This window comes from Phocoena phocoena, chromosome 19 (assembly GCF_963924675.1).
Source record: "Phocoena phocoena chromosome 19, mPhoPho1.1, whole genome shotgun sequence".
Classification (NCBI taxonomy): Eukaryota; Metazoa; Chordata; class Mammalia; order Artiodactyla; family Phocoenidae; genus Phocoena; species Phocoena phocoena.
In genome coordinates, this window is record NC_089237.1 from 6,241,731 (window position 1) to 6,253,123 (window position 11,393).

The 11,393-nt window shown below is 53.9% G+C and overlaps 1 protein-coding gene across 1 annotated transcript; it reads left to right on the top strand.

The window, feature by feature from the left end:
* The first annotated feature begins 7,285 nt into the window (after window positions 1-7,285).
* Window positions 7,286-11,393, top strand: RPL38 (ribosomal protein L38). Its single transcript, XM_065897045.1, has 4 exons — window positions 7,286-7,408; window positions 7,571-7,631; window positions 10,496-10,618; window positions 11,368-11,393. Exons 1-4 carry the CDS (start codon window positions 7,286-7,288, stop codon window positions 11,391-11,393), a joined length of 333 nt encoding a protein of 110 aa, XP_065753117.1.

The following is an 11,393-nucleotide window of genomic DNA, read 5'->3' on the forward strand; positions in this document are numbered from 1 at the left end:
CACGAGGGAGGGATCCGACTGCTCGCGAGCCTTTGGGAGGAGGCGGTGGCAAAGGTTTCTCACCACGGAGACCCCGGCCAGTTCGCGCCTCCCCCTTCTCAAGCAGGCAACGCGTCTCCCTGTTCCCCTGGGATGGAGTCTAGATTCGCACAAATTGTTTGTCCCTGCTCGTACACACCAGAGAAGGAAACAGGAAGGACAGGGGAACAGAGTCCCAGTTCCCACCCTGAACCCGTGGGGCCGCCGGCCTCCTTCCCCCGAGCTCCGGCTTCCTCCGCGGGACTCTCTCCCTCTCCAAGGGCGCACGTGCTCAGAGGCAGGTAGATGCGCTTCCAGCCGCCGCAGCCTTGAGCGCTCTCCTTAATCTCCTCACCTTGCGAGGCAATGCAGCACTCCATAATTGCTTCTGGAAATGCGGTCACCAGTTTAATTGGTAGAACTTGTCCTGGTTGATATAACCTAGTGAAGCAACCCCGGGCCTCCCTGTTTCTCGGGAAGCGCGACCAGTGTGTCGCTGTGCGGGGCGCACGGCTCCCCTGCGCGTAGGATGTGCGCCGGCCGGAGCGCAGAGCTCGTCTGTGCCTGTTGCCGGCACGTGAGCCTGTAGACGTGGCCGGGGTTCCGGGGATCAGGGAGTGTGGGGTACGCTTGGATGATGGACAGGACAGAAGGGAGCCCGCTGAGCCCTGGGGACTCCTCTGCCTCGGGACCGCGAAGGAGCCAGGCGGTGACACGGCCACATTAGGCCATGAGGCCACCCCGAGGGCTGTTGTCGATGGGCTCCCTGCTCTGTGAATATACGCTGGCTGGCCCCTCCAGGTCGGAGCCTCCAGCCTGCTCCGCGTCCCGCGAAGAAGGAGAGCTGGAGAGAAGGAGGGGTGGAGGGAGGAAAGACAATGAGCTGGGGGCACTCATCCCAGGTCTCTCCCTGACAGGCTGCAGGAGGGCTGAGCGTGTTCTTGGCGGGAAGGTCTCAGCCCTGGTCAGTGAGGCGGCCCCTCCCCCCATACAGCTTTGCTCTCCCGGGTCCAGGTGATGCCCCCGGCCACCCCCAGGCCCAGGGGTAGGTCTCCCTCTTGCTTCCGTGTACCTGCTGCCCGCTCCTGCAAACCCAGTCCCGTGGTTAAAATTATCCTCCAGTCAAAGTGGCGGTGATGGGATGAATGGGGAGATTGGGATTGACACGTATACACCAATATGTATGAATAGATAACTAATAAGAACTTGCTGTATAAAAAATAAATAAAATAAAATTCAAAAAAATATTATCCTGCAGTCACTCAGTCTTGCTGTGCTGTTTCCGGTTAGGATCTGGGTGGCTTCAGAGGGCGGTGGGCGACGGTGTTGGTGGGCAGTGGCTCTCTCCCGGAGCCAGGACCGTCCTGCCCTTGACACCTTGATGGGGGTGGGAGGGGACTGATTTTCTTCTCTGTTGGCCCACCCTGGGCAGGTGGCCCCTTGGGGGAGGGGGAGGGGCACGTGGCTTCCTGCGGGGGGCTGGGGGTGGTGGCAGGGGGGACTGGCGGGGGGCAGGCTCTTCACCCTATGCATGGGTCTTTCCCAGCATTCCTAGGTCTTAAGCCAGGGCCGGCCAGCTCCGGGAAGGACACGTGGGCCATCCAGGCTCCCCCACTCCCTGCAAGGGAGGGGGGATGCAGCCCTGGGGGCCACCGTGAGGGAAGCAGGAGGCCAAAGGACCCACACGGCCCAGGTTATGAGGCTGTCAATCACTTCATCCTGCTTCCACACCCCTTCCACCCCTCACACCCCAGTCTAGCCCGACCCCCAAGGCCCCGGCATTAACACCTTTAATAGGGGCTTCCCTGGCGGTCCAGTGGTTAGAACCCTGCACTTCCGTTGCCGTGGGCCCGGGTTCGCTCCCTGGTCGGGGAACAAAGCTCCTGCAGACCCCGCAGCGCGGCAAAAATAAATAAATAAATCATTTGAAACATCATTAATACTAGCGGCCTCTCCACGCTCTCCCCTCCCTCCCTGGGACCCCCCACCTGGCAGAGGGGGGTCCAAGACCCGGCACCACTGCTGATGAAGGTCTCCTGTCACTCACACCCAGGATGCTCTCCAAGGCTCACGATTCATGGACTTTAATTTTCCCAGATCCTCAGTCGTGTCCCCTCTCTCCCTCTGGTCTGTCAGGGCATTTATCTGCCACCCCTGCAGCCCTTCTCCCCCTTCCCTGTTTTTTAATTTGAAGCATCTATCTGGAGCGTCCTGAGATGGGACCGTCTGCAATACTGAATGCATTGCACCGCTGACAGCTCTATTGATTTTCTCTCTCCTGCTGCATAATGCAAGATACATACAAGCCGACAGGTTGACCCCTGTGCCTTGCTCTGAAGGGACCGTGCCCTTTTTCTTTCTCTCTCTCATGTCCCCCTCACCCTGGCATGCGTTGATATATAGGAGGGGTGTTTGTCCCTTACGCTCAAGATGGATTCTCCTCTGCCCCGATATTATTTTCCTCCCTGCTGGTGGACGCTGTCTAATCCATCCTTTTTACGGTAGCAGGTTGGACACCGTGGAAGCCGTTCACGGTGCAAAGGGGTTGGTGGAAGCAGGGGAGTTGAGGAGGTGGCATCTGTCAGAACTGGCTGTGTCCCCTCTGGGCAAGACGAGGCAGACTTTCCCAGGGGTGCCCTCTGCCTGCCTCACCAAGTCTAAGGCCACCCCAGCCCACCTCCTCTTCTCTGGGTTGTAGTTCTGCAAATCCACTGGCAACTCTTGACTTACATTCAGTTCACAGTCCCAGAGCCAGCTGCTGGGCTAAGCGTTTTCTGTTGTGGTTTCTGCTAAGCCAGGCAGGGAAGCGGCAGACAGTCATGTGGGCTACACCCAATTGGCATAGGGGTCTGAAAGGCTTGGAAAGAGGGATTAATATCCCTCCTCAACAGAGACTGAGGCTCAGAGATGCCAGGAGACTGGTTCAAGTTCTCCCAGCCAGACACAGGACTGTCTGCCTCCAGGGTCAGTTTTCCATAAATCCTATCACAATGCCTCCTCCAGGAAGACCTCCTGGACCGAGGCCACCTAATCCAATTGCTTCTTTATTCTTGTCCCCCCTGGAACATATTTGCTTTGAAGATTTGCTCTTGCCGGCTGGCTGCTGAGTGTGTTGGGTGGGTTCTCTCTGTTGTGAATCAGCATTATTGTTACTTCCTCCTGGCGGGTTTCCCTGGGCCCAGCCTGTCCCCAGCCCGGATCAATCTCCCACGGTCCCCATCTGGTCCCACAGTGAGAAGCACTTACTGCCTTATCAGTGCTGCTCCTACTAGTCTGTGATTCTCTGGAGATGGGGACAGAGATGCAGACCGGATTTTATTTCTGCATCTTCACCGCCTGGCCGACAGAAGGAACTCTCTAAAAATGGGTTGAATCCATTTAATCAGTCAATGGGCCGTCTGGGCGGGTGGGTGTTTGCTCTCTTAGAGGCCCCTTAAAGGCAGGCTCTGCAGGAGCTTTTTCTGCCTTTTCCCCTCCACCCCCCCTCACCCAACCCCCATCCCCACACAAGGCCTCCCACTGGAAACGGTCCTCCAGCTGCCGAGGAGGAGAACACCATTCCTAAGGTTCAGGGCTTCTGGCCGATGGGGCTGCGTGTGCTCCTGGTGACTGACTACCTGGCCACATCCATCTTGCCAGCCAGCCAGAGACCCACAGAGAAGCAGCAGAAAAGGATGCTGAACCTTTGAGCATCCCAGAGCAAGGGCTGGGTACCAATATGGGCAATGGCCATGGGGTGCAAAGACAGAGGCCTGGGCCCATGAGTACCTGGCCACAGGTGCAGGACAGATGTCATTATAATAAAGAAGATCCTCTTGGTTTTGTCCTTCTGGTCCAGTGGGCTCTCAACGTGGAGTGATTTTGCCCCCCGGGGACACGTGGCAATGTCTGGAGATGCGTTTGTCTGTCACAGTTGTGAGGGTCCAGCATCTGGTGGGTAGAAGCCAGGGAGAGCTGAACATCCTACAAGGTTCAGAACACCGCTCCCCCCAAAAAACAGAACGATCCCAAAAGCCAGCAGTGCCGAGTTTGAGAAACCCTGTCCCAGTCCGACCAGCCATGCCTTGTGGCTTTTAGCACAGCAGCTGGGAGAATATCGAACCTGCATCCCTCGGGAGCACCTGAGATTCTCCTGGACTCCTTGGGGGCTGGAGGAGGGAAGAAACCTGCGTTCCTTTAGTCCTCTTGGGTCCCTCCAAAAAGCACCAGCCTCCGTGCCCGCACCCTGCCTCCTTCCCTCCCTTATCAACCTTTTCCCAAGTCAGCAGATTCAAAATAACCCCCTTCCAAGATGGTTTAAAGGACAGCCCTGCCGCCAGACAAAGGCGTGGGCCTCTTGGGGGCCTCTTGGAAATTTTATAAGGTGGTAGATATGAGAGCACCCCGTCAGGTGTGAAATACCATACAAATATTACCTCTAGTCACGGCCTCAGCGCCCTCGTGTGGCCACTGGTGGAAACTACACCCAGGGCCGGGCGGGGATTTTCAGACCCGGGGCGGGGCAGGCAGGATGGCTCTGACTCTGGCTTTTCTCGTAGTCCCATTTGGGCTTCACAGCAGCACCCGAGGGAGGAGAGAGAGAGGTAGTATGACCTCCCCCGGAAAACCCCTGGAGCCAGTCATGGGTTTTTGCAGGATGACGCCTGCCGTGGACAAGCCCAGCCCTTCAGAGCAGCATAAAGTGGGAAAGGCAATTCGGGGAGCCGCTCCTCTCCCGCTGCCTCCTGGCTCTTATAGAAACCTTGAGCTCCCCCACTGGCAGCCCCAGGAGGTTGGTCTCTGTGTTTTGTTACTAGACATCTATGTTCTCTTCTTATGCAGCTCAAGAGGCAAACATCTTGTCTCTGGGATCACTGCCAAAAGGAAGGTGCAGCCCCCCTCCCTGTCCCTGTCCCCGTAGGTCCCAGTGGGGAGAAGCAGCAGACACTCACTCAACAAACATTTTTGTGGACCTATTACGTGCCGGGCACTGCTTTGTCCGAATTAATCACTCCCTCCCTCCCTCTCTTCATCCCTTCGTTCAATGGAGGAGGGATCTCCATCAATCTATCCGCCCTTCATATGGTGAGTGATCTCGGATGCTGCAACCATCTCGAGGGTCCTGCACGTCAGCTCTGAGCACCTCTGTATACGTACGAGCAGTGCCTTTTGAGAGTTATCAACAGAATGCAGCACCTTGTCCTCGCCTCTATAAAGAAGTCGGCGCAAACGTATGGGAAGTTTAACATTGCCGCACAGCCTATGGAAAGGCAGGTGGGAGTAACTGCTGCATGAGTGACGGGTGACAGGAGGCAGAGGTGCAGGGTCCTGCCCAGAGGAGAGGGCGGAGCTGAGCTCTGAGGATAAACAGGACTTAGGGTCAGAAGGGAGGGCACAGGACGATGCCTGGGGTCAGGAAGTGCCCTTAAAACACGGGTTGGCTGGGCTGAAAAGGTCGTTGCTTTTGGCGGTGCGGTGGGGGAGAAAAGACCAGAAAGGCATCAGCCTGAGATGGAGGGGGGCTGTCAGGTCAGGCTGGGGGATTTGAGAGTGTCTTTCTCAGGTCAGAGCTGAGGCATCCTGACCTTCAGATAATCTCACATTAAGGCCCTACCAATTAACTTTTCTCTTTGTTAACACCCAGAAGCATCTGTAGTCACAGAAACAGAGTTTGGCTTCTTTTAAAAGGCTGTCTAGCACAATTAGAGGATTTCGTGATCTCCCAGGGGCAAGGACTGTGGGTTTATCCTTCCCTGTATCTCCAGCATCTCTAGGAAAATGCTCAACCTGCGCTTGTCTAATGGGAGGGAAGGGGGGAGGGGAGTGGGTTCAAAGCGAAGTTCATGGTAAAGGACTCTTTTCTCTTCGGGTGAGCTGCTCTGTAATAATGCACACAGGGCAATTACATTCTGTTGTGCAGTTATTAAATTGGGGAGGAAACAAATATAATAAAATGTAGACATTTGTAAGGAGGTTAAAAATAAAGTGGAGGATTAAAATTAAATCGATAACCTCAGGTTTCCCGGAGCCTGCCTGAAAAGACGTTCTGGAAGAGCTGAGGGTAAATTTGTGCTGAGAAAATAATACCAGGGATGGGGTGAAGCCTGCGAGGAACCAAAGGGGCAAAGGGAACGCTGCCTTCCCAGAGCTGCCAGCCCGTTTCAGGTGGGCAGCCTAGTGAAGAGGTGGTCAAGAGTCTGGGAGCGTGGTTCCGAGTCCTGACCTCACCTCTCCCAGCAACTGACACGCCTTCATTCTCTGCGGGTAAGACTGGAGTAAACGACCGGAGCCACCCGTCACAAGCACGCCCGAGGATCACAGAGGCCCTATGGGTAACGTGCTTAGTACAGGAGATGCCCGGTGTGAGTGTTCCATAAAACGTTAGCTATTCCAAGTTTGTTTGTTTGTTTGTTTTTGCGGTAGGCGGGCCTCACTGTTGCGGCCTTTCCCGTTGCGGAGCACAGGCCCCGGACGCGCAGGCCCAGCGGCCCTGGCTCACGGGCCCAGCCGCTTCGTGGCATGTGGGATCTTCCCGGACCGGGGCACGATCCCGTATCCCCTGCATCGGCAGGCGGACTCTCAACCACTGCGCCACCAGGAAAGCCCCTATTCCAAGTTTTAACTTGCTCTTATGGTACCAGTTCTTAAAGGAATTGGAAGCAGCCAGTGGAAAAGCTCCGTTCAATAAAAAGAGGCGAGCAAGAGGGCCCTGCCCATGACAGATTAGATGTCCGTGGCAAAGGAGACCAGAAGGAAAAAGGGAGGAACCCCTAGAAAGAGGGTATAAAATGTACGTAGGAGGGTCCCTCCATTTAAAAGAAAAAAAAAATCTCTGCGTAGATGCCCAATACACAGGTCTAATGAAAGTAGTAGATAGTAAGTCCTAACACAGGTCTTCAAACCGGATCTGAAATAAAACCAAGCAAAGCCAAGGTGGGGTTTGGACCGGAGGATAGAGGAAGTAGGGAGTGGTGGAGGGAAGCGGCCCATCGCTTTCGGGGAGCCGCGCTGTTAATCCAGGGAGAGACGCAGCGATGGGAAAGGCGAACGCCTGTGTTATTCTTGACCCGTTGCGGACACCGTACCCAGCTTCCTCTGGGGGAGGGTTTAACTGCCCGGAAACGGAAGTCTCTTTCTTTTCCGTTCTCCTCGCTTCTGGCTGCTCACGGTGAGTGTTTCGCGGGCCCTACGTGGGGAATGGGGGGTAATCCGTGGTAATCCATGGCCGGGTGACGTCTGGGGACCCAGGGCCTGGATCAGAGGTGCGGGGGGAGGAGGATGGAGTGCGATGGGGCCGGTATTTCGGGGGTGCGGGGAGGGGAAGCGGGGTAGCCGCTGGTCCCCGCATCCCATGGACACTGACGTTTCTTTTCCCGCAGGCTGCCCGCGCTCTCCGCGCCTCGTCGCCATGGTGAGTACGACCCCTGCCTGGGGCCTTTCCGGGGTTGGGGGGCGAGGGGCAAGGGCAGGGGCGCCTGTGCGAGGGTCTTCCGAGCCCCGAGAGGGGCTGGTGGGCCCGACCATCCTAGAAAAGCGTGTCTCTGCAGTTGCTTCTTTTTGCTTTGTGTTGCAGCCTCGCAAAATTGAGGAAATTAAGGACTTTCTGCTCACAGCCAGGCGAAAGGACGCCAAATGTAAGTGAGGGGCTAGACGAGCGAGTGGGAAGGGTCGCGTTGGCGCGGAGCCGCTCCTGCACGGGCGCTGGGCCGGGCGGCTGCTTAAGCGTGTGCGTGCTGTCGGGAAGCAGTGGTTTTAGCAGGTCTCGCGTAAGAAAAGCTGGTTGGCCAGTGTGTTCTCTTCCTTAGCTAACTGTGGACGTTTAAGAAACGTCCTAAGGTGTTTTGTTCGTGTGTGTCCTGCTGTGTATGGTAGGTGCTCAGAACGGAAGCCTTACCGGGTGAAAATCTGGAAACGCGCGTTTCGTAAACCCCGACTTAGTGCTGGATGTTAGGCTCTGGGCTGAGAACAGGCCCCGCTCACAAGGAACTAAGTCATTTCCCTTCTACGTGTGTTAGCATCCTAGCCTGTAAACGAAGGGAAAAGTAATTGATGCATCAAAAACATAAAACGGCGAGTTTTTGATGGACGTGTGCCAGCCCCAGCTGCCAGTGTGTTCTCTCTACACTGGGAGGGAATTCTGCTGGTGTGCCTGTGTTGTAGTCGAAGGAGGTGTGGGGAGCTTGTGCTCTGTACTAGATCTTGAACTGCCTTAACCCGGAGTCATCTTTCTTGTGCTGCTCCTTATCGCTTTCTTTCCCTCCCAGATTTGCGCTAAAGAGAAAATCGGATAACGCGTGAAAGTGGAGTACTCTCGGGCTGACTGACTTTAAGGTGGGCTAAGGCGCCAACCGTCTCTGACGCCCTGTGTCAGTGGCAGGGTGAAGCAGTGGCATGCAGGAGAGCCTTTTAGGGAGTTCACGGGGCTTCGGGAAGAGTCATGTTTGTGTCCCCTTTACCTGAAACAGGTTGTTGCCTTTGACCCCCTGGTGCTGTGTGAACTGGTGACCACCTGTGAGAACCAGTAGCATCTGGTGGGAATGTCTGTCCTGACGGGTGGTGGGGACCCCGGGTGACAGTGCGCTTGTGTTTTTGTGTGTACTGTGGTGCACAAAGGAAATGTGTCAGGTCGGCCGCAGTCCGGGCCGCGGAGTTTGCTGTCACTGCCTGGGCAGATCCCAGCTCTACCAGCAGGTAGCTGTCCTTAGCAAGGTGAACACAATCCCACTGTTCTCTTTCTGTTGAAGAGCGGGTGATGACATCTGTCTCCTAGGATTGCTGCAAGGATCAGATCAGATGATCTCTTAGAGACTTCAGCACGTTGAGCAGATGACACCAAACCCATCAGGTGGCTTTGCATTTTAATTCTGTTGGGGAGCTTGACTTTAGACAGTGATCTGTGCGAGTAGGGGTCACGTTCCCCTGGGTGTGATAGGGTGCTCCCTGAGTGTTGTTTGAATACACTTTTGAATATGTCTTTATAGTTTTAATTGTAAAATAAACATCAAGTTTTTTGGTGAGCAGTTTACTGGCTTTGAGTATGTTCACACTGTAGTGCAACCATCCTTTTCCAGAAACTTTCATCTTGGCAAAACTGAAACTCTGTAACCCATTAAGCAGTAGGTCTCCATTCTCTCCCTCCAAGCCCTGGCCACCACCATTCTACTGCGTCTCTATCAGTTTGGCTCTTCTCGGTGTATCTCGTGTAAGTGGATCCTCTGGTATTGGTCCTTTCGTGACTGGCTTGCTTCATTTGGCATGAGATCTTCAGAATTCATCCATGTTGGAGAATTTGTCAGGATTTCCTCCTTAAGACTAAATGATCCACTGTGTGGACCTGCCACATTTTGTTTCTCCATATCCGTCCATGGGCATTTGGGTGGTTTCTGCTTTGGGCTGTTGTGAATAATGTTGCTGTGGACGTTGCACAGACACCTCCTGTTGCTGCTTGCTGAGCTTTTGAGTAGCATTGCTGCACCCCGTGATGCTGAGTAAACACTCCTAAGAGGTGCGTCCGCCTTATCTTGTGAGGGTTCAGTTAGTCTATAGGTGTACAGCAGCTACTAGGGACGACACAGTATACTTAGCTTTGGGAGGAATGTTAAGGTAGCAAAACAGGTTGGTTTGAGTAAATACCCATGTGCCTGATTTATTAGAACATGAGCCTAGGCAGCCAGTGCCTTCGCCAGGGCCACAGAGCTTCTGCTTCCTGTGACGTGTCCTACCCCTTTAGCAGTTACTGGCAGAGATGGAGCTGTGGGTTGTGAGTCCAAGTTAACTGTGCTGTGGAAGTCGGAACGGGGAACTTGACAGGTGCCTGACGTGAGTCACCTGGGAAGCGGATGTCTTCCTGCCGCCAGAATAGGTGGCGGCCTCATGAAGGTGCATTGACGCTTGTACCTAAGCACACCTTTGCTGAATTTCAAACCTTGCGCTGCTGAACTTTGAGCACACTTGGGGGTCTTTGTTGTCTGAGCTGTGTTCCTGAGATGGAATTTTAAAGCAATAAAGAGCCCAGAAGATGTGTTCTGCTTACATTTGAGGCAAAGCTTCAGTACACGCTCATCATGTCGGGGGGCGGACCTGAAGGAAGAGCCTTGGCATCGCCCCGATGGCATCTCATATGCAGAGTTATCTCTGGAACGGTGGTGGAAAGTTCTTGATCTCAGCAAATAATCCATCTCCTTACTTTAGGAACTACTTTCATCCCTTAAAAAATAATAATAATAAAGATGGACACAGGATGTTCTAGACTGTGTTCAGTGTACCAGATACTACCTGTGTTTTAAATACAAACAGTAAGCTCCAGGTTCTTGAGTAGTAATGTAAGGGAAATGAAGATTTCTGACATTATTTTTAAATACTGAGCTCAGAGGAGGGCGGGGGCATCTTGTTTTCTGTTTCAACAGAGGGACAGTGGAGGGAGGCAAGCACAGCCGGTGGACTGTGCGCCCTGTCTTTTCTATGATAAAATTTAATTGTTAATTCTGGTCTCTGATAGCGGTCAAGATCAAGAAAAATAAGGATAATGTGAAGTTTAAGGTTCGATGTAGCAGGTACCTTTACACCTTGGTCATCACAGACAAAGAGAAGGCGGAGAAGCTGAAGCAGTCCCTGCCCCCAGGTGAGTGAGGCGGGAACCCCCGGGGGGGGGGGAGCAGCCCGGAGTGTGGGGGTCCCTCTGTCCCCACCTTGTTTCTTGACTTGTCCCCAGAATGAGCAAAGTCCATTCTGCGGTTTGTCTAAGTATCTGCTCCTGCTGTGGGTGTAGTGCAGGGAATATGTGTGGTTCTCAGAGGTTAGATCCCATAGCAGAACTCGCTTCCGTGGCCACAGGAAAGTTTGTTTCAGCCCCTCCAGTGCTTTCCTAATGCAGCAGCATAACAGCCGACGCTTAGTCTGTGTCACTCATTTCATCCTCACCGCGGCCCTACGAGGTAGGTAGGTGCTGGTATATTGATGAGCCCATGTTTATAGGTTGAGGGACGTAGTAAATACAACAGGCCGTGAGCGTAGGTTAGTTAAGCATAGGGGCCTGTCCTGGTGGTGGAAGGCTCGAAAGGGCACCTGGGAGGAAACTGCCCCAGGAGCCCAGAGGGGTTTCCAAAGGCTGCTGCTTCACAGTGAGAAGTCAGCCAGCACCACTTGCCCTTGTAAGACTAACTGGAACGTCTTTAGAAAGGCTGAGAGAGGGAACGTTTTTATCATCAAACACTAACTGATATGTTTTAAGCGAAACCGTCCTGGTGGGCTTAATTTCTGAGCTTTGCGAACCCTCTTTAGCGTAAGTACAAAATCCAGACAAGCAGTAGTAACTCAGATAAAATGAATAATCTTCTGAGTGGCTTACTTTTGGTATCTCTTTTCCTCTAGGTTTGGCAGTGAAGGAGCTGAAATGA